The following is a 23,598-nucleotide window of genomic DNA, read 5'->3' as shown; positions in this document are numbered from 1 at the left end:
TGGAAAGGGTTTCCCTTTTAGTCGCCTCCTACGACAAGCAGGGATACTTTGGGTGTATTCTGGTTTTTAACAAATTCTTGAGTACGATGTTCGAGTCAAAGCTCCCACAACCCACAGGGGGGTTCGGATATTTGTATTGATCTCTTATCAAAACAAATTCCTTGTCACGCCACTGGATACGCAAACAATGGAACGTCGCACTCCCACAGTAGCAGTTTCCTTATTTTCTAGGTTACAGTTTCATGTGAGAAGTTGATGTGCTTTTTAACTTGTATACAATTGAAATAAGTTAATATAATGAATTAATAATTTCAGTTACAATTTCATGTTATAATTTAATGTATTTTGTAGACAATTGGAATAAGTAATTGTAATAAATTAATTCAATGAATTGATAATAAATACAATAATGATAAGTTATTAATGGGAGAAATGAGTAAAGTTATGTATTGCTGCCTAACAGGTGCTGCACATAATCGACGATGGCTGCCACATGCTGGACACGTACTCGATATTCGCGGGGAAGGCTCAGCTGGAGGCATCGACTGCCAGCTGCCTGCAGCTGTTGGACACGGCACTCGGCCTGCAGCACAGGTTCCTGCACACGCTGTCAGCTGCCAACAGCTGTCTGCTGCTCACGCCACTCAGCAAGCTGCTGCTTGGCATCAATGTGCGCACCGGCAAGCCAGACCATCTGCTCAACATTGCCAAGTCAGTAGTAAACACCTCAAGTAAATTGAAATTTTTAGTTATAAACACCTCAATTAAATTGAAATTATCAAAAAACAACGCCCCGTTTGGAAATCGAACCCATCACCAAGGAGCATGGTACTACCCAGTAACTACATTTGTTACAGTTCCTTATGACTAACAAAACAGAAAGGAAAGAGGATCCTGGGCCGCTATCAGTTCAAATTTTCCAATAAAATACGAGTACGATAATAAATAAAAATTTCAGAAAATCACTCAACAGAGTAATGCCATAAGAAATGAAACAAAAATTATCCAGTGCCCTTTTTTACAATATAATCAATGCACATGTTTTGATTCATTAAAGCCATTTTCAAATGCAAATAAAATAAATCAATATTGCATTTAGAGGAAAGTGAATCAAATCAAATTCGTTATTCCCTTTTTTAATGTCGTTTGAAAATGGCATTACTGTTGAAATTAAAAATGGTACTTAGATTTTTTATTTTTATTTCTTGACAAATTCTTTATTTACACATTGTTGTGAATGTTAATTGTATCGAATAGTGTGTCGTCAAAATATAAAAGAAATCAGAGCATAAAACATGTATGATTCACACTACAGTAGGCTACTAAATCAATCATTTATAATAACAGTATGAATGTTTCATATGAATAATGTCATAAGATATTGTTAATATGAAAGAAGAATGTCTGCCATCCCCACCCCTTACTATCTGTCTTTCTGCCTCCTCTCAATTTTTTTCCTGAATATGTTTTTAGTTGGTGGTACTTTTCAGGTATGTGACGTACAACAGCTGGCTCCCCAACCAATCGTTGTTAGCGGTGAGAATTCTGTTGGCCGTCACTCTACATCCGACACCGCAGTCTCATATTGTCTCAGTATTCACGTCGACTCCACACCTCAAAACATTCATTCGCCATGGATTTGTTGAATGTTTGGAGGCTTACAATGATGAATCTAGTGTGAGTAGTTGCTTTTTATATTTGAAAACTGTTGACTCCCCTTCAGTCAATATGTTTGTTTCAAATATGGTTTGAAGTAAAAATGTTGCAATAATACTAGATTACTTACATAATTTGTAAGTAAACTTCCTCAGAAGTTTCAACGATTCAGATTCATCAAATTGGAAATTAACGCAATAAACCTGATTCAAATTCAAGCATGTTTCCATAAATCTCTAAACATTCATTGTAAATCTCTAATTGAATATTGAAATTAAAAGCACTTTTGATGTGGAAAAAGCAACATTAACAAAAATCTTTAATATCTCCAACCTAAATCTTCTAAACATTCATTGTAAATATTTAATCTCATATTATATTTAAAAACACTTCTGATGTGGAAAAAGCACCCTGCTATTTCCACTTCAAAAGGTTTTTATCAAATTCAATGTTGAATTAATATTGGAACACTAATCAGATTTTAGTTTTGTTCTTGCTTCTATATAACATAATCATATGCATAATTATATAAATAATTAATTCAAAATTAAATCTGGTAAATTAATTTTTTTTTAAATTCCAATCGTTTTATCTGTTTTAGACAAATTCCGATGGAGAAGAAGACGTAGGGGTTGTTGGTAAAACCAAAGAAGCCATTTGTAAATTGCTTCTACAATGTCTAAACCATAATTCACCCAATCTATCTCATTACCTATTGGGATTTGAATTGAATAAAGATATTAGGCAAACAATCTTTCAACAGCCAGGTACGTTTATTGATCATAATACTTTGAAATTAAGATTTGAAAACTTGAATTTTCAATGACAATTATACAGTATTAAATTTTTTTGTATTCTGTTAGACTATTCTTATGGTTTTTATTGGCAGAGAGATCCTCGTTGCTGAGAAATGTTATGCCTCGCCACTCGAGTTTATAGGTTATATTGAGTAGAAAATAGAGGTTTATCACGAGTATATTTTACTTTACTTTCACCTCCTAATCTGGTTATTTTACCAGATCACACCCATATCCAGGTCACTCTATCACACTTATAGACATCAGACAGAATCCTAAAGTGGCGACTTATTACTCTTAAATGTAATTATCATAGCAATTACCTTGAAAACTATCGTCCATTGAAATCAGTACGGTATATTCACAATAATATATAAAAAAGTAATATTATTTTATTGGCACTGCCTGTTCAAGTAAATCTTGTCTGCAAGCAGGAGTTGAAAATATCAAGAACTAATGATTGATTTACTTCAAACTATTATCATGGGAAACATTGATGTTATCTATAAGGAATGGTTGATATGGTGAATATTTATTTATTTATTTAAAAATGAATTTTAATTGAAGGTGTGCTGGGATTCCCGCGCACATGTCTGCATTCGGTTGTGAGCCTGCTGTCCAGTTCGCTGCGCGCACGTTCGGATCCCACCTGTCAGCCGCCGCATGCGAAGCTGATTGAGCTCTGCTATCGCCTCATCTTCGCACTGGCAGCCAACTCCAGAACCTCCGAATCCACGCTGCGATTTCTGAGATCTGGCGAATTTCTGCAAAGACATGTGGCTGCTCTACCTTTCCGCTCAGACAAGAAAGGTTAGTACAGCTATTTTCCATTTATTTCTCCTTTACAGATTAATATTATTGTTCGAGACATTTTTCCAATCATGTTCGATTACACTTATAGCAAAGATAAGTAATTAATAATTCCCGCGAATTTTCGCCTGTTGCTTCTGAGAACAAAGGTTTGTACAGTTAATCTCCATTGTCCTTCAGATATTAATTCTTGGTCGATTCATTTTTTTCAATATTTTTCAATCACTTATGGGAAATCACTACAGGCTTATTTCCAAATGATTAGTCTTTGATATATTGACTTTAATATAATTTATTATGTTTTGTTATGTTATTTCTTTCAATCTGATATGCTCATTTCTCTTATATTTAAGCATTTATTTGTTGGCTTCTAATATTTAATCTCCGTTTTTTCTCTCTCTCTCTCCTTACCAAGTATAATTATATTCTCCAATTCACTTTTCACTGTGAACTAGTTTTTTGTAATACTTATATTTAGTGTTTTATGTTTATAAATAGTGTTTACACCGAAAATTGGACAAGTGAAGGGAACATAGCCTAACCTTCTTTTTGGACTGTTTCACCACCTAAATTTAGAAGAAATATAATTCAAGGATTGCCTTAGTATCTTATCTACTAATGTTTTCACATCAGTGTCGTTTGTTACATAAAAAAATAAAATACTGTTTATTGCAATGGGTCTGTCGAGACTAGCACATCATAATAAAAAATAAATCAATCTGTTGGATACTCATTTTTCATGTATTCCTTGAAAACAAAGTTTACACCATATACACTTTACAGAAATCCATAAAAAATAATATAAATTCATCAAAATGTTTACAACTAAATAAAATTAGACTTTCATAAAAAACTTTCTAATGTATAATATTATGTATTTGCTTTTTTACTAATGTTATTTGTAGGCTCGGACATGAACCAGATGAACTGGCTACTGAAGACAGTGGCCATCGAGCTGAAGATAACATTCTCGAACAAACAGCTGTCGCAGCTGAATAGCCTGATGGGGCTGCTGGTGTCGGTGGCGGCGGGAGGGGGGTCAGGTAACCCCCACCACGTAGACGTAGCAGACAGCGACATGCAGACGGCGCCCGTCCTCGCCTCCCAGTTGACTCACACCTTCTCCACCAATATCACTGGTATCTTTGTACTTTCTATCATATTTACATATTTAATTAGTGAGTGAATTATTTCAATAGTAATTATTATTGATGTCTAGTTATTTTCGATTAGTCATTTGAGTGAAATGTTGGGAGGATGTCAGTGCTTTTTTGATCTTGCGATACTGAGACAAGTGGTAAGTTGAGCCGTTTAATTCGTCAACTCTCACGGCATCTAGTTTTCGTTGCAGGCTGATACACAACTACACCGTTGCACACTAGTTAGGGATTAGTAAGAATGGGTTAGGGAGAAGTTAGTTGAAAGTTCTGGAAGGTTAGAAAAGTTAGAAGTTAGAAGATTCTGAAATACTTCATTTTTTACGAGTTCTCAGTGATTTATCTAGTTTAATATTAGTTTCTTAATCACTGCTTCATCCTTCCAAATTCAGAATTTCTAGTTTCTTCACTTCGGACATAAAATTGAACTTAAGTTCTTGGAAGTCAAAATATAACCCATCTTTTGGAAAGTTTACTGAAATTTGGGAGCAGAGCAGTTTGGGCTAGGCCTGTTGATCTCGCCCTGTCATCATATTTATTATGTTCTGTAATTATATTGATGAATAAATGAATATACTGTATATGTGGCTTGGTGAAAGAACTACCAAAGAAAGTCAATTGACATCGGTACTTCTATCACCTAGCCACAGATAATATACTATAAAGTATGCTCTGTTGGATTCAATAGTAATATTATCAACAGCCTATTTGTTTTCTTGTTTGTTAATACATTTGTTGATATATTCTCTGTTGGATAATATAATAGTAGCATTATCAAGTGCCTACTTTATTTTCTTGTTTGATAATACATTTGATTTGAATTATTGATTGATTTGATTATTTGTATTGGTCTCCAGCTAACCCCCTGAACCAACAACTTATTCTGAGGCTGCTCAAAGAATTCGAATTCTCAGTTGAGGCAACCCAACCACCAAATTGGGAGTTTTTCGATGGATCGCAAATTGAACTAGTAAGAATTTCTTTGTTCTTACTAATTTTTGCCTTACTATTTTTTAATCTCGAATTGAATTTTCATAAAATTTATTTGCTTTAGGAACAACATTTTTATAGATGGCTCATTTTGTTGTTTATTTCTGTAATCTATTAGATTTTCAACTCAGGATAAGATTATATCACTTGACTGACTTTTCAATATTTAGATAAAATTACTAATTTGAACATATCTTCGAATAAGATTTCTAGTTATCTACCGTTAATTTCATTTACTTTATTTTAACAAAAAAATGAAATGTTGTATATGATCTTTGTGTTTACAAAAAGTTTTTTAACCAGTTTCACTCCCGTGTTATCGAATGGGCACGTTAAACGTTTAACCGGCTAAACTATGACAGTCGTGAGGCCCATTGACGGCTTAAATTATATATTCAGGTGAGGTGGCACCTTTCTGCTAGGGACTCCCACCAACAGAAGCCATACGAATTTACTTGTTGTGTTTTAATGTGTTTGTATGATTACAGGTGATGAAGCAGTGCGAAACTGTAGTTGGTTCTGGCCTTAAACTGATTGATTTGAAAATGCTGCACAGAATACTAATTGAAGAACTCGCATCCATCCAAGGAAGCTCTACAGCCAATCAGAGACAGCTCATATTCCAAGAAATTCAGGTTTGTCTTTTAATCGAAGCTATTAGTATCTCCCTTACAATATAATTGTGAATACGGGTTTCTTCATAGAAACCTGTATTTGATTTATTATTATTCACCTATCGTAAATTTATAAATTTAAATAAATAATTTTATTTTATTATTTGGTTTTTCGTAAATGATTGTGATTTCAGTGCTATATAATATTATAGTTCGACTAATTTACCAATAATTGTATTTTATTATTAAATTCGACCAATATATAGTAAGACCCAATATACAAAAGAAACTAATTTTATTAACCGTTTTATCAATTTTATCAGACTTATGTAGTTGAATAAATCCTCCGTTTGTATAATATAAATGCTCCGTTACTGTTAGTATTAGCTTCTGAAGTTTTTTTTTTTTTAAACGTTCTCAATCAACTTCCAGTTTATGTACAGTAGTAGTCAATAGTGACTAAAATATTGATCACCATTTGATAAGTTTATAATCAAATTTATTTCTACAATCAATTAGTAGAACTGACTCAATTGTTTTTATGTACATATAATTTTAATAATATTTTTTATTTAAGTAACTTATTCAATTCACAGTCTTCATTCCCCAAATACTATAAATTTTCAATCACCCATTAAACGAAATCCAAGATTACTCTGAGTATAGGCAATTCAGTTTGAATAACTTACTGATTCAATCAAAACGTTCATTATATCATTGTTAGATTTTATAATTTAAACATTGAATTATGTGTCATGAAGTCGATATTCTGTATGATTCTCCAAATAGATTTTAATTGTTTCTGTTTTTAGTTGGTCCTAAAACATGCTCTGAAGCTAAATAACCAGCGCAGCATAGCATCTTCGACTACGCACTTCTTGGACGCGTGGAGACAAGTGACTGAGGTCATGTTCGCTGTAGCTCTGCCGGAATCGCTTCCTTTTGAGACGCAATTCTGTCTTCTGCTCGAAATCCTCAACGAACTACTTACCAAAGTGAGCTGATTCGCATACTAAATAATAAGTTTGTTCGTTCATTTTCATGTAGTTTAAATAAAAGTAATCCGTATTATATTACGAAATACTTCTGCACTACTAATGATAGTCAATGAACGCTCTATTGAACCAAATTGCTTGCGGTTTTTACTGAAACAAGAGCAGGAGATCAATATGTGCAGATTGTATTGTCATTTTATCCATTGATTCAGTGATAAAAACACATAGCTTAATCAAAGAATGATTGAGAATGAAGAAAAAACAAATAGTTTTGAAAACAATTATTATTCGTATTAGTTCGAAAATGGAATAAAAATTGAAGTACAACTGCCCATCTATTCAGTTTTTAGAACTGCGAATTGAACAATCGACGACAGCCATGTTCATAAGTCATGCATCGATGCTTTTAAAGAAAATATCTGAAAGCTAAAGACGTTTTGCGTTGTACAGGTCAGCCTCGTATTTTGAAAAAAACACTGCCTACTTTCTCATAAATGTGCCAATCGTAAGCCATTTTTGAAAGAATTGATAAGATAAATTATCGGACAGAATTCAAATTGTTTGTTACTTATAAATGATTATAGAATAAAAATGAAACTTCCATTCTTCATATAAACACCTTTCAATTAACTTTTTTTTGCTTTTTAGGTTCAAGCAAACAATGTACTGGCACAGATAGCCAGCCTATCTTCGGACGCTATTCTACTTTTGTCAGTTGATCTGCGCAATATCTTCATCTCTGAGCAAAGTCGAGTGGTGTCAAGTGGAATCGAAAGCATCAACCATCTCAATGCTCTCATCCATTCCAGGGAGAACATTTTAAAAAATATAATGTCTTCAGTACTCAAGTGGATTCTAAGCTGTGGTGAGCATTTTTTAAGTATCACGTTATTATCTAAAGTCTCAATCATGATAGATACTATCAAGTACATAAGAATATTAAGTATCTAAATAGTGGATTTCCTCTTACAATGTCAGAATACTTCAAGTATTTGTTTATTACCCATATTTCAGGGTATCAATGATATTTTTTCTTTTTTTTACTATTATTCAGTTTACATCCCTAATCATGATGAAAACATTGTGCAGAACGAGGTACGCATTTTCCTTATAACTTTTCATATTGAAATGCCATATTCCAATTAGCCTACAGTGTTCTCCATTAGGTTTCTACTAGTTTTTATTTGAAAAGTGTTTCATATCCTCCGGCAATATTTTTCATTCCAACATTTTTACAATTTTAACCTGCAATTCGTGAAACTCACCTGTCACTTCTCAAATCTGAACCTACATCTCTCTCATATTATCCACCTACAATTGCCCCAATTTTAACCTTCTATTCCTAAAATATCAACCTGATTCTTTTTTTAATGTTTGAATTTGGTCGCGTCACAGGAGTGGCGTCACAGAAGATCCGAGTGAACCTGTACGCGTCGCTGCTGAACCTGCTGCACCTGACGCGTCAACAGAGCCCGGTCAGAGTGGAAGCCAATGCCAACACAAGCGTCTACAGCAGCTTGATGGAGACCATCGATGACGAAGGCAGTGGCAGTGGCATCTCCTCCAAGAACACTGCCCTTGAAGTGCTCTCCAGCTTCGGCGAGAGATTGATCACTGTCATCTGTTATGACTGCTCTGGCGGTCATGATGTCTGCAAGGTAACAACAATTTACACTTGTAAATTAATGAGAAATTGCATTTATTCAAATGCTACCTAATTAATGAATAATTATTAATAAACAAAAATCCAAATTAAATGCTGCAAATCGCTCCAAAAGACAAAGAAGCCTTTGGGGTGATTTGCAGCATTTAATTTGTTTTCCGTTTAATAATAATTAGTAACAATATTACAGAAATCTCATCGATACTTTTTTTAAGGTTTTTGTTGTTGTGTAAAATTTCCATTCGTCGTAGTATTGTTACGACTATTAAAATTGTAGTAAGATACTTGTAATAGTTCAATTGAATAGAATTACTAGTACCCTTATTTGTTTCTATGAGAGACGACTAGCTTCGGCCAATCATGCCATTAAGTGTCAAAAAGAGAACAAATAAGGGTACTAGGAATTCTATTTAATTTAACTTTTAAGGAATGAAAAATAAAAAAGCACAAATAAATGAAAAATAATTGAATAGATTTGGATTTGTAATCGATTTCACAATCCTAATTTTTATGATATATATATTTCGAAATATAATAAATTATAACATATTTTATTGTATTTCAAGCTCAATAAGTCAAGTCCAAATACTGGTGATCATTGTAGTATACTATTTATCAAGTAAACTGTAATTTGTAAATGTCTAGATTGAAACTCATATTAGTTTCTTCTTCGTTATTTATTTATTGAGAATACATTACATGAAAAAAGTACAACTCGAAGAGGTTTACAGCTAAACGCTAAAACAAACCTCATTTACACAAAAAGTATGACACAAATGATTAAGAAATAATTATTGAGAACTTAAAAATAAAAAGCAAAACAAAACTAGATAAAGGAAACAGAAAAAAAGTTGCTTGAAGAAGAAACTGTTTTAGAAATAAGAACTTGATATTAAAAATTAAGATAAAACTTGATTAAGAAAGCAGAAAAAAGTTGATTAAAAGAAGATAAGAAAGTTAGAAAAAAGTTGATTATAAATAAGAACTGGATATTAAAAATTGAAGAAAAAAAATATATCAAGAAAACGAAAAATTTGATAGAAGAAAAAGAACGGGGTAATAATGAAAGGAAGAATATATTGAAGGTATGTAAAATAATTTGAAGAGCTTGCATAGATTTAAAACAAAATTTGCGTAAATTATCACCAAATGGGTCAAGAATCGGGTTTAAACTATTGTACAGGCGCAATGTTCGTTGAAGGAAAAAATTCGTATGTTGCACTGTTCTAGATCTTTCTATTGCAAATAACATGTTTAAACGTGGTCTGTTTAATGGGACAAAGAAATACATGTATTGAACAAAATTAGGAACATCTATTTGACGCTAAGAATTTTATGGAGCACAATTAGTGATAGTCACGTCTTTTACTCAATTCAATTTTATTTTTCATGTTATGCATCGTATATTATACAATATTAACACAGGTCATAAACATTTCATCAAACAATTCACATCATAAATGTCAAACATCATAAATGTCTTCATACATTATAAATGTCATCTCAATATACATGTAATATAGTCTAAATAATTAAAAAACAAAGTTAATATCACAGATGGAATCGAAGTTGAATAAACTAAAAAAAAGTTGAATCAAAAGTCTCCATTACTTGAAAGGTAAAGATCATACAGTTAATTCAAATTTCAAGTTTTTACTCAACCACAATATTGTAATAATAAATTACTGAATCAAAAGTTTACCAATGTCATAAAAACACCTCTCACTTAACCACAATTTTAATTTTTTCTTAAAAACTATTTCAGTAGGCTATTCAGTTCTCGAATTTCAATTGGAATAGCATTATACACTTTTTTGGCCATATGCTGTGGGCTCGCCTCAAAAAACGTGGTTCTGTGGGCATCCGATGATATGTGGTCTGTCCTTAGCGAAAAACGTATTGAATAGATTGGCTATTTCACTTGGAGACTCAGTGTAGGACTCATTCAATTGTAATTGTGAACTGACGTTGTTATGACATTTTTATGTTTTTGACAATAAATTATTTATTTATCTATTTAATTTATAGCTGTTCACTCTATTATTATCTTTTATCTCTTTTTTAATCACATCCCAGATTGCTTTTGGCTTATTTCCTGATGAACTAATCAGTCTGCTGGCATATTCTGCTCTTAATAAACGTATCTGTGACTATTTCAGTAGATATTTGCTTATATCTATGCTTTAACACAATATTATTAGGATATAGTTATGTAAACAGCTGAATATCTCTCTTACAGGAACAAAAATAATTCAGATATGGGCAAGACCATTTTACAGTTTCTGATTTCTTCCTTACTTTGGGTTTCTTGAGAGGAAATGCTTCATTGAAAGCAGCAGAGTACATTTCCATGAATACAGCCAACTTTTCATTGATGGTCCCTGTTACAAGTTGTATACAGTTCCAATCACAGTTCTGCAAACTCTGTTCAAACTTTGTCCTATTTTCTGCCGAGAAAATTCGCTTTACAAGAAACTCATTTCTGTTGTAGTTCATTAGGCCATGCGGCAGTTTCACAGTAACTAGTTGCGCATAATGATCAGACAGAGCCAAAGAATGTACACCTGAAGAGACGCATTTAATTGTTGAAGAGAGAAAGCAGTTATCGAGCAAGGTCGCAGAGTGTGATGTGACTCTTGTAGGAGTGTCAATAACACCGGTGAATCCAAAAGCAGAGAGAAGTCACACATTTCTTGTTTGTGTGATGAATTAAGTAGGAAATTCACATTGAAATCACCAACTAGAATGATTCCCTTGGATCTCTGCCTACTCAAAGACATTATTTGAAAAGTGCTTCTCAGATCACGCATGGACTGATCATATGGACAATAAATATAATGTTTTTTATGAAATAAATATCTAAGAAATCTATTCTGTATGCGCTCAACACAGTTTACAAAAGAATTCTGATATGGATTCCAAATCACAGCACAGTACTCTAATCGGCTTCTCACCAAAGAGTAGTAGAGCATTTTGATAAGCCCAATATCTGTGAAATGTCAAACATTTCTTATCAAGAAGACTAACATCTTATTGGAACGTTTAACAACATAATTAACATGCTCCTTAAAATTGAGGGTGGAGTCAATGAAAATGCCCAAATCCTTCATTAAATAAACTCTTTCGAGTTGGTTACCCTGCATTGAGTAGCTGAAAACGTCTGGCGTCCGCTGCCTTGTAAAAATAATGTATTTACACTTCTTTAAATTGAGTACCAGTTTATTTCTCAGACTCCAATTATGTATTCTAAGTAATGTTGTAATAACTCAGTGTCTCAACAGTCATTTATGTCACGATAAATTTTGACATCATCTGCATATATTAGGCAGTTGCTATTTTTTACACAAGAGGAAATGTCATTAATTAAGAGTAGAAACAGGAGCAGCCCCAAGCTGCTACCCTGATGTACTCCTGAATTACTAGGAAACGTGCCTGATCCAATGTTGTTAAAGAGTACAAAAAACAATCGATCAAGTAGGTATGAATGGAAAAAGGCTACCGAATCAAATCTGAATCCTAAGGCAAACATTTTCTGTAAAAGGATTTTGTGGTCTACTTTATCGAAGGCTTTAGAAAAATCAAGGTAAACGGCATCAGTACGTGAGCCTCGATCAAGGTTTGCAGAAACAAAATTAGTAAACAATAGAAGATTGCTAACTGTTGAACTTTTAGTCAGGAAACCATGTTGATTTTCAGATATTATTGGTTTAAAATGATTGTAGATACGTTTATACAATATATATTCAAACATTTTTGCAGTTGAGCTCAAATTAGATATAGGCCTGTAATTCGATAAGTTGCTCAATTTACCGGCTTTAGGGATTGGAGTCACTCTTGCTTCTTTCCATCTACTTGGAAATCTGTTTTTGTCAATGGAGAGATTGAATAAATATTGAAGAGGCTTGATCAAAATTTGCGAACAGCCCTTGATTATATACGGCGGAATGTTGTCCGGCCCACATGACCTTTTAGGTTTCGAATTCCTAATGGATTCAACAACCTTATCTACAGTTATATTTTTTATACAAAAGCTATCAACTGTGCTAGGTACCGTACTGATTTCAGCATCTGTTTCAACAAGGTCACAAAACCAAATGGAGGAGGCGGTGGTCAAAAAAGATCTTGTCACCAAAAGCTAATTTCTTACAAATGACAAAAAACTGCTGTAACAATATGTAATGAAGCTTTAAATGTTGGACTAAACCTTCTTTGATTGACACCTGTGGACAAAACTTCTTTTGAACGACCTTCTTTACACTTCCAGTATGTGACTGGATTGTCTCCTGAATGTGGGTTTTCTTTAAAAATCAGTCATTTGAAAACAGCCAAGATGAATTATTATCCATTCAAGGCCTAAATTCACTAAAAACAAATAGGCCTACTTGGGTTTTTCATCAATATTTTCCAATACTTAATTTAAAATCATCTGATAAATGGGATGATAATAATATGATTTTTGTTGTTCCAGATTCAAAATCAGGTTTTTATTTTTGTGAATTCGGTTCTTGGAGTGATAATGATTCTTTCCTAGGACTTCTAGGACACAGCCCTAGCCTTGATGGTCAATTCAAAAACATTGAAAATATTAATATTAATTTTTTGACTCTGGTAAAACATGATTCGCTGGGTGCTAGAAGTAGAAGAAAGTAAGAACAATGGTTGTAATATTCACAGTAACTTTATTGACAGTAAAAAGCTATTAAGAAATGGAACCAAAAATCTGTAAAAACCTTTGTCATTATTATCAAATCTTCGAAAATAAGTAAATTTTGCACATAAAATAAAAGCAGAACATTGAAAAAAATGAAAATCTTTGTCATTAGCTTATTATTGTTTTGTCAAATTTTATCAAGAAAAATAATTATTATCCTCAAAAAATTAAATGTGAAACCCCTCATCATCTTCTAAACAGTCACACTCTATAATGTTCTCATCTTCATTATGATTTTCATCTTCTACAATATTGACATATCATCTGAAAGTTTCGTCCCTTTTCCAGTCCTTCCCAAAGATTTGTTGGAGTAGCTTGTCCACTTTTTTTTTTTTTTTTTTGCTGAAGATAGATGATGAACAAGTGGTAACTCTTGTAGTTCAACTGAAGCACATCTGGTGACAGTCCAACCTTTCCTCTGAAGATTTTGCCATGGTTCCAAATCAGAGTCAAACATGAAATTTGATAAGGCTTTCACTTGTAGAGTTTTTTTCTTGTGATCATCAGCTCCTATTCTTATTATAATAGGTACTGTTGTAGATGTGCTTTTTAATTGTCACTTTATTTATTAAAAGTTTACATATTGAGAAAGATCAAAATAAAATAAAACATATTTGAACAAAATCCAACTTAAAACTCAACTAGTTGTTTTCTCATCAACAGTTCGTTACCAAAAACAGTCCCCATGGCAACCGGGTCGTCCACATGATTAGTGTCCATGTAGGCCTTGCCTACATCACTATCCCCCCTTAGGGATGTTGGTCTCCAATATCCAGATTTCCTTGATACAGTGCTAGACGATTAATGTGTACAACCTTAGGTTTGGTTCTTCCTCCAGTTTTTTTAATCCTGTACACTACATCATTTATTCTCTTCAGAATGTAGTATGGGCCCTCCCATGCCCTTTCTAATTTTGAGCAAATTCCTCTAATTCGCTTTGGGTTTTATAGCCAAACGAGTTTCCCTTCTTCAAGTTTTTTTTCTGATGCTACCAAATCATACTTTATTTTTAGTTTAGTACTGTACAAATTTAGATGTTTTCTGGCGATTTCATGAATTGTTGAAAGATGATTTTCCAAATCAGCAATGTATTCCATCCGATTTTTTTGTTGATCTGGTGGTCTACCAAACATTAAATCTCCAGGGAGTCGAATCTCCCTCCCGTAAAGCATTTCTGCTGGACTCCAACCAGTTGCTCGGTGTACGGCTGAGCGGTAAGCCAGTAAAAATAAAGGAAGTTTCATATCCCAATTTTTCTGATCTGATGAAACTGATTTTCGTAGAAACTCTCCTAATGTCTTATTATGACGCTCTACCATTCCATTAGATTGTGGATGAAGTGGGATTGTATGTGTTTTTTTTTCATCCCTAACAGATTTGCAAACTTCTTGAAAATCATTTGATTCAAAATTTCTACCTTGTAGAAAATTTCACTATGTAATTCTAATGGCACTCCAAATCGACTTATCCAATTATCTATTATCATTCTGGCAACGGTTTGGGCCTCTTGATTTGCAATGGGGTATACATCTGGCCACTTTGTGAAGTAATCAATAATCACCAACAGATATTTTTATTACCTTTAGTAGTCACTGGAAACGGACCGGCTATATCCACAGCAATTCTTTCAAAAGGGGATCCCACATCATATCGTTGCATCTTTCTTTTGAACCTTTTCCCTGGTCCTTTACACAGCACAGGTATCACAGCGCCGACACCACAACTCTATACCTGCTCTAGAATTGACCCAATAGAAGCGCTGCCGTATCTTCTCTAGCATTTTATTAGTTCCAAAATGACCACCAGAAGCGCCACCATGAATCTCTTCTAAGACTTCTTGTACCCTTCTATCGGGTATGACTTTTTGTAGAACCATAGAAAGACCATCTGCCGATTCCCATTTCCGAAACAGTACTCCATTAACAACCTGCAAAGAATCCCACTGGGCCCAATAGCTCTTGTAGATAGCACTTCTATGTAAAATTTCAGCCCAAGCTGGTCGCTTACCCTCTTCTTTAAAAGTAACCAAGTCTCCAATGTTGCTGTCGTTGATCTGGTCTTTCCTAAGCATTGCATCACTCCAATAATCGTCAAACTCTATTCTAATTGCATTCACTATCAGAGATTGTTTACTTTCAATTTTCTCACAATATTTACAGTCCTGAAGACATGGTCTCCTTGACAGCGCATCAGCATTACCATGTACTTTGCCTCTTCCATGTTTTATAATAAAATAATATTCTTGTGTAACCGCCCTTAATGGGGGTTGAAGATATCTTATTACTTCAAGGGAGTCATGTGAACTGGATAGACAACAACATTGTATTACCTGAAGAATTTCTCATTTATTATGTCAATTACTTGAAATTTAAAGAACGAAATATGCAGTACATTTTATCAAAATATTATTCCTACAAAAACTACTTGCCAATAAGATTCTGCTAACTAGAAATTTTACTACAACAAGAATTTCACTAATTAGGGTCTCGGCCGGGTGAAAATGTTTTATAAGGAGCTAGAAAGTTTGGCACTTACCCACAGCTATCACTCCCACCGTAATCCCAAACCTCTCAGACCTCCTCCTGTCATGAAGTGGATGGGTGGGGTCGGACGGGGCATTACAGCTTACAGTCATCCTACTTTCATTTTCACTAACACATTCACAAAAATATGACGTTTCAATATTATTGTATGACTCATTTTGAACTTCACCTACTTTCTCACCTCCAAATGTTATTGAATTATTGCCTACATCGATAACTGCGTACAATTTGGATAACAAATCCCAACCAAGCAAACCATCCTCTCTAATCTCAACATTGGCGATGAGAAATCTATGTTTAACTTTGAACTTTAAGACATTTATTCGTAAAACTTGTGCTCCTATCACTGCTAAATTCATACCTGTCACACCCTTAGCAACAGCTTTCTCCTCTAGTTGTTTTACACCTGAAATAGCCTCTTTCAAAATAGATATCTCTGCGCCTGTGTCAACTAAAAATGTTTTGCATTGACCTTCAATCTCGATGGTAACGTGACTTCCTCTACCGCGAGTTGATACTCTTGGAACTATATTGCAATGCCCCTCTCCATGATTAGGCTGAGTAGTTGGGCGACTCCCAGCCAATCTTAGTTTTCCGAGTGCTCAGGTTTTTGGGCACTAATGTTTTCATTTTTCACAGGAGTGGCGCGTTTAGCGCAATTATACGCTGTATGAGACGATTCTCCACAAACAAAACAGTATCTGACAAATTTATTGTAGAATTTACGCGTTTTTGACTCAGAAAAATTTCTCTGCTGATTTGGGGACTGATCTGTTCCCGTGTTGGTACATTCCCTAGCAAAGTGACCCATCCTACCACATGCAAAGCAAGGTCCCTTCTTATCAGACTGTGTGAACTGTGTATTTGGATTGCTCTTAAAATATCCGTATGATTTCACGTTATGATCCTTCTTAAATGAAAGAGCGAACACGTTGTCTTGATTTGCTGCGGTCGCTTGTTCAACTCGTTCGGCTACGACTACCGCCTCTTCCAAGGTTTTTGGGGGATGAACTTGTAGAGTTATGGACGCGGAACCAAATTATCCTCGAATGAAAGCTGTCAAAACCGTTCTATCTAGTTGGAGGCGAGCGTATTTAGCTTCTGCAGGATGATCGTTGGGGATTGGTATTGCCTTTAAGCCTAATTCTCGACAGCAATCCGCATACGCGCGTATTGTCTCATTCCGGTGTTGTTTAATCGCACTCAACGCGAATAAATGACTTTCAGGTTCTCGTAACTCTTTGAATCTTTCTAGAAGAACTTTTTCATACTCGACAAAAGTTGCTCCCTCGGATGAGTGTTCAAACAGACAGACGCGGCCCCAGATGTTTTTAATTTACATATGAGCTTTTTATCGTTATCAGACCAATTACCAGACTGTGCTACAAATTTTAAATTTTGAATAAATTCCTCTACTTTTTGTCCACCTTCTTCACCTGAAAATGTTCTTACAAGTGATTGTAAACCTAAATCCTTACGTACTAAGGTTGTTGGTCGAACCTGTTGACTGTTTGAAGCATTAACAGTGTCTAACTCTTGCTGTAATCTAGCTTTTTCTAAGTGTTCACGTTCCGATTGTGCCCTAAGTTGTCTCAATTGTTCTCGTAAACACTCTATTTCTGATCTATCTACATTTTGAACAGGTGGATCAGGTTGTACTGGATTCATCTTGAAGGGTTGACTTGAAATCTTAAATTTTGAATGGTTTCTCTGGAAAATCTTATTTCTATTAATCTAACAATTCTATTTCCATCTAAGATCTGATTATAATAAAGTAATCAACATTCACTTTCTTAATTAAATCTATTTTTCAATTCAAATTTTCTATTATTTCCTCGTTTCTAACAGTAAATTTTTCCCATGACTCCGATCTGGTTCGATAGACATTTTTGCAGTCCATCCCACCGCACGCCACCAGTTTTGTAACCGCCCTTGATGGGGGTTGAAGATATCTTATTACTACTTAAAGGGAGTCATGGGAACTGGATAGACAACTACATTGTATTACCTAAAGAATTTCTCATTTATTATGTCAATTACTTGAAATTTAAAGAACGAAACATGCAGTACATTTTATCAAAATATTATTCCTACAAAAACTACTTGCCAATAAGATTCTGCTAACTAGAAATTTTACTACAACAAGAATTTTACTAATTAGTGTCTCGGCCGGGTGAAAATGTTTTATAAGGAGCTAGAAAGTTTGGCACTTACCCACAGCTATCACTCCCACCGTAATCCCAAACTACAGGACACTCACGTATATCATAATGCCGGAAAAATAACTTAACTTTTTGCAATACGGTATGGATTTTGATCCGCTTGGTACCTCGGTTGTTTAACGACTGGAGGTTTTCCGTCCGGAAAACTTCCCCCTCTCCACGTCAGTGTGCCAGAAGGCCTAACTACTGCTATTGGAAGAATCGGTTCTCACGGGATTCGGCAAGCGGGTACTTGCCAGGTCTGCAGTATTCCTCTGTGAAAATATCTACAGGCTACCAAACATCCGCCCTGTCCTTGCCTCGTGGAGCCGCCTCATCCGTGAGAACTAGCAAATATCCCTGAATTTGCTGGTTCTCAGAATAGTTTAGACTTAAGTTAGCAGAATCTTATTGTCGCTGCAAAAATACTACTTACTCACTAAATTATATATTTTCCCACTAAAGTCCAACTACGGAAAGTATTATTCTAATATCAGAGTCTTTTCTCCTGAAAAATCTTAAATCTAAAACACGAAAAAATCAATCAATAAATAAGTAATCAAATACTACCCATGTCACACTTGTAATTGTTGCATCCAACTTGCTGTCTGACCTTCCAAATTCTTGAAGTTGAACAACCATTGTAAAGCAGAATGATCTGTTCTTACTATAAACCCTTGACCATAGAGATATTTATGAAAATGTTCTAAACTTGCTACTACGGCCAATAATTCTTTTCTTGTGACACAATAATTTCTTTCTGTTTTGTTGAAGGTTTTACTAAAGTAAGCAATAACTTTCTCCTCCTTGTTTTGAATTTGTGATAAAACTCCACCAATACCGTTGTTACTAGCATCTGTGTCCACTATAAATGTACCTCCAGGTATGGGATATGATAAAATTGGAGCTGAGCATAAATTATTCTTCAATTTATTGAAAGACTCTGAAACTCTATCCGTCCAATTAAACTGTCGTTTTTCTTCAGTCAATTCTGTAAGAGGTTTTGATAAATCATGATAGTTGGGAACAAAACGTATGTAATATGTACACAATCCTAGAAAACTTCTCAGTTCAGACTTATTTGTTGGAATTGGCCAATTTTGAACAGCATTCAATTTTTCTGGGTCAGTAGCTAAGCCTTCTCTTGAGACTATATGACCAAGATATTTTACTTCAGTTCTGAACAGGTTACACTTCTTTGGAGATAGTTTCAGGTTAGCTGTTTTTAGTCTAGAAAATACCTTTTCCAAGTTATCCAGATGTTCTTCAAATGTCTTTCCCATTACAATAATATCATCAAGATAGACTAAACATACTTCCCAAGACAGACCACGAAGCACTATATCCATTAATCTCTCAAATGTTGCTGGTGCATTAGTAAGACCAAATGTCATGACATTGAACTGCCATAAACCTTTCCCTGTTGAAAATGCTGTCTTCTCTTTATCATCAGAATGTAATGCCACCTGCCAATACCCGCTTTTCAGATCAAGTGTAGAAAACCACTTGGAACCGGAAAGTCTATCTAAACTGTCATTAATTCGAGGGAGTGGGTAACTATCTTTCTTTGTAACTTCATTCAATTTTCTGTAGTCCACACAGAATCTCATACTGCCATCTTTTTTCTTAACCAAAACTACTGGTGATGACCAAGGGCTGTGTGATTCTTCAATAACATTCTGTCCCTTCATCTTTTGCAACATATCACCTACTTCTTGTCTTTTTGCGAATGGTACTCCTCTAGGTCGTTGTTTTATTAGATGAGCATCTCCAGTATCAATTCTGTGATATGTGAGGTTAGTATAACCCATATCTTCATCTTCCAAAGCAAAAATGTCTATATTCTTTCTTAACATTTGTTGAGCTGACTGTCGATTTTCATCTGTCATATATTGTTCTCCATCAGTCAGTAATTGATTAATACACCTTTCAACTTCATCGGAACTTTTCTTAAATCTTGTTATTATTGTTTTCTCCAAATACTTCAACATCATTACACTTTGTCACTGCCTTACCTTTCTCTATCACTTTCGGTTCTTCAGTAACATTTGCAATGAGAACGGGAATTGTTTCAGTTTTTCCAATAATTGAGTGTCCAGTTAACAACCCTCTATTATACATGCTCTGGTTAGGCTCAATTGTGTTTGTCTCATTTTCCAACATTCTTTCAGGTTTTGTCATGACCAGTAGTTCTGAAAACGGTGGTATAAGTTCCTCTTCTATTGTAAACAGTCTTATTTTGTTACAAACTTTCTGTTCTATTGTTTTGTTTTCCTGGTGATGATTTAAATGCAAATATTCATTATCAAATTCAATAACATTCCTGGAGATATCAATTACAAATTTATACTCTCTCATAAGATCTAGGCCTAAAATGAAACTATCCATTATTGATGCAACGAAAACGGTAGCTCTTATTCTCTTTCGACCAAGATATAAGACAATGTCAGCTTTTTCTCCAGAAGCAGTTTGAAGAACAAATTTTCTTTCTATCTGTTTAACTTTTGAACAATCAATTAAATCTGGACGTATGATTGATGATGGTGCTCCTGTGTCAATTGTTACCAAACACTCTTTTCCTTCAATTGTCCCATTCGTGTGTAAGCTGTTCCCATTCCTTTTAACACTACCAATTGCTTCTGAGGTCTCATTGGTAGCAGCTGACATTCGCCTCCCAATGTCAGCTGAATTTAGTTTTCCTTCTGTTCAGTGTTGTTTAGTGATTTTGCTACTGACTTATTTTTCGTAGATACAAATTTACAGTATCTCTTCGAATGTCCTACTTTTCCACAGTTCCAACATCGATTTTAACGTTTTTGTTGCGGACACCATAATTGTATTTGTCCACTCTCTCCACACAGCCAACACTCTAAATTGTTGTTAATTTGTGTCACCTCATCCGTATTTAGTACTCTACTCTGGCGAGTTGGTAGTACAGCATGGACTGCTCTCTTAGCAGCATCCAATGTCAGAGCTTGGGTGAGTCCAGACCGCATATTAAGATGGTTTCCAATCAACAATGACCTCTTTATTTCGTTATCACGAATCCCATCTATGAATGTTTGTGTGGCTAAATGTTGTTGAATATCGACTGGTGCAGAGATATAAGCGATTTGAGCCAACTGCTCTACATCAGCTCCAAATTCTTGCAAACTCTCACCATTTCTTTGAGAACGACTTTTCAGTTGACACCTGTATACGTTCTGTAAGTGGCCATCCCCCGTTGTTCTAGTGCTAACATTAATTTATCAAAACCTAATTTTTCACTTGATAAAGTTTTCAACAGGTTAGCACCTTCCCTGTCAAGGCTAACGTCAAATGTACAGTTTTCTCTTTATTGGTCCAATTATTAAATGTAGCTGCTGCTTCGAAATTGTATTTTGAAAATGTTCCAAGAAGAATGACCATCGTAATTTGATGGTTTTACTTTTTTTTCATTATTTTTCTCTATTGTATTGTTAGCAACTAACGTTGGAAGGTTACTCTCATCATTTATAATGTAAGTTTCCTCATTGTTGATGCCATCATTGTTGTCCATTAACATTAATCGCATTCACCAATCTACCTAATTTTGCATTGATTGTTGAAATTAGTGCATTTGTCTTATTAGACAAGACCTCGACTGTATTGTTCATTTTAGCAATTTTTTCATTTGTATTATTAGACAAGACCTCAATTGTATTATTTAAAAGATTCATATCTCCCCTTACAACTTCTAATTCATTTTCAATTTGTTGCCTTTGTTGAATTGAATTATTACTCAAGTCTTCTATTTTATTGTTCACAGCATTCATATCTTTCCTTACTAAATCTATGCCTTTTTCAAATCCCTGTTTCATAGGAACATGTTTTGTCCCATATCAGATATAGATTCTAGCATACCTTCCTTAAGTGAATTTACCATCTCGTTGAATGCTTCTATCTCCATTTTCGATCTTCCAAAACTTTTTTTTTTGTAACAATATTCTTTTTTAAGGATTCAATCTCACTTCCGACACCAATGTTGTAGATGTGCTTTTTAATTGTCACTTTATTTATTAAAAGTTTACATATTAAGCAAGATCAAAATAAAATAAAACATATTTGAACATCTCTCATCAAAATCCAACTTGAAACTCGACTAGTTATTTTCTCATCAACAGTTGGTTACCAAAAACAATCACCCTGGCAACCGGGTCCACATTATTAGTGTCCATGTAGGCCTTGCCTACATCAATACGTTTACAATCTGCAATTCCAGTCAGGCGTTTGAAGCAGACATGTTGTGTTGAAGAGAGCATTTTTGTATCCAAAAGTTGCCAGCTTTCCCCAATCAGTTTAACTGCTCCAACTGTTCTGTAAACGTCGATGTAATTCTCTTTGTGGATCATGGTTGGCTTTTTCCTTAAAAGCTTCTCAATTCGGCCAAATACACGGTCTGCAGGAAGGAAGTTGTGGCCTCGAACTGGGTAGGTAAGTTGAATAGTCTCAACATGAGAGTTGGTTTTTAATAGGAAGTGCATGAGTATGTGCAGAACAAAATTATTTTTATTTTGTGCTCCACACCCATCACAGAAAAGTTTGATTTCTTTGACAGTCTCAGGTAGTTCTAGACCCTGTAGATGCTGCAAAAGTGCAGAAGAAACTTTGATGGCCCCTTTACCAGCTTGATCTTCTTTCCACAGATAAAATGTTGGCCTTTTTCCATCAATCCCAACTATACTCAAACAATACAAGCCCACTTGCCTTGAGTAGTATGCTTCTTGTATTGGAGATTTGGGAAGGGGTTGAATTTGCTGTAAATCGAAGCACAGTGTGATAGAATCAGGAACGTTTTTCTTCATTAACTTGTAGAAAGCTGCTGCTCGGAGACTGTGTATGCGTTTACTTGTCATGTATTCATTTTTTTCTTCCATCACTGGTGATTTTGATTAAATGTTTCATTTCACAACAATAGCTACAAACATCTGAGGCAGGGGTACTAAATCCAATATTGAAAGTTTGAAAGACTCGACGAAACATACATTTTGTCACTCTATTAACTTCGATTTTCTTTTCCTTGTACATTTTCCACAGATTTGTGATATCCAAGTTTGAATCCAGGTAAATTCGCTTTGATTTTTTTTCTGGAGTAATGTGTTTCTTTTCCGCGAAGTTGTTTGATAAAGTCCTTAACAAGTTCTCTCTTCCCAGCTGTTTTACTAGACCAGTGATCGCCTCCTCTTCTCTCAGTAATATGCTTACCTTCCTTGACCGAATCAATTATGTTTAATAATTGAGTTCCTTTGTCAAGCATTACAGTCCTGAAATTTTTTTACAAACACTGGTTGCCCTTCCATTTCTCTTTATTAGAGTGTAATCAACCGTGCAGGTGTTAGGTCTGAGGGTTTGACTACTACCTCTAGGCCTCCTTCTTTTAATATAAGATTTTACTTTCAAATAACTCGAAATTAAATTGTTTTGTGCTGCTATGTTTGCAACT

The 23,598-nt window shown here is 34.6% G+C and overlaps 1 protein-coding gene across 1 annotated transcript in view; it reads left to right on the top strand.

Annotated features, from left to right (window-relative positions):
* LOC111060109 (nuclear pore complex protein Nup205) overlaps nt 1-23,598 on the top strand; it is a 96,022-nt gene that overhangs the window by 48,419 nt on the left and 24,005 nt on the right. Inside the window, exons 16-25 of the mRNA XM_039430819.1 lie at nt 464-711; nt 1,491-1,677; nt 2,258-2,423; nt 3,021-3,263; nt 4,169-4,402; nt 5,278-5,390; nt 5,899-6,045; nt 6,837-7,019; nt 7,668-7,884; nt 8,415-8,677. Coding sequence (XP_039286753.1) covers nt 464-711; nt 1,491-1,677; nt 2,258-2,423; nt 3,021-3,263; nt 4,169-4,402; nt 5,278-5,390; nt 5,899-6,045; nt 6,837-7,019; nt 7,668-7,884; nt 8,415-8,677 — 2,001 coding nt within the window. The remainder of the gene's footprint in view (nt 1-463; nt 712-1,490; nt 1,678-2,257; nt 2,424-3,020; nt 3,264-4,168; nt 4,403-5,277; nt 5,391-5,898; nt 6,046-6,836; nt 7,020-7,667; nt 7,885-8,414; nt 8,678-23,598) is intronic.

The sequence above is a fragment of the Nilaparvata lugens genome, chromosome 6, assembly GCF_014356525.2.
Source record: "Nilaparvata lugens isolate BPH chromosome 6, ASM1435652v1, whole genome shotgun sequence".
NCBI lineage: Eukaryota > Metazoa > Arthropoda > Insecta > Hemiptera > Delphacidae > Nilaparvata > Nilaparvata lugens.
The sequence above is the reverse complement of the archived record's forward strand: the minus strand, read 5'-3'. Positions and strand labels throughout refer to the sequence as shown.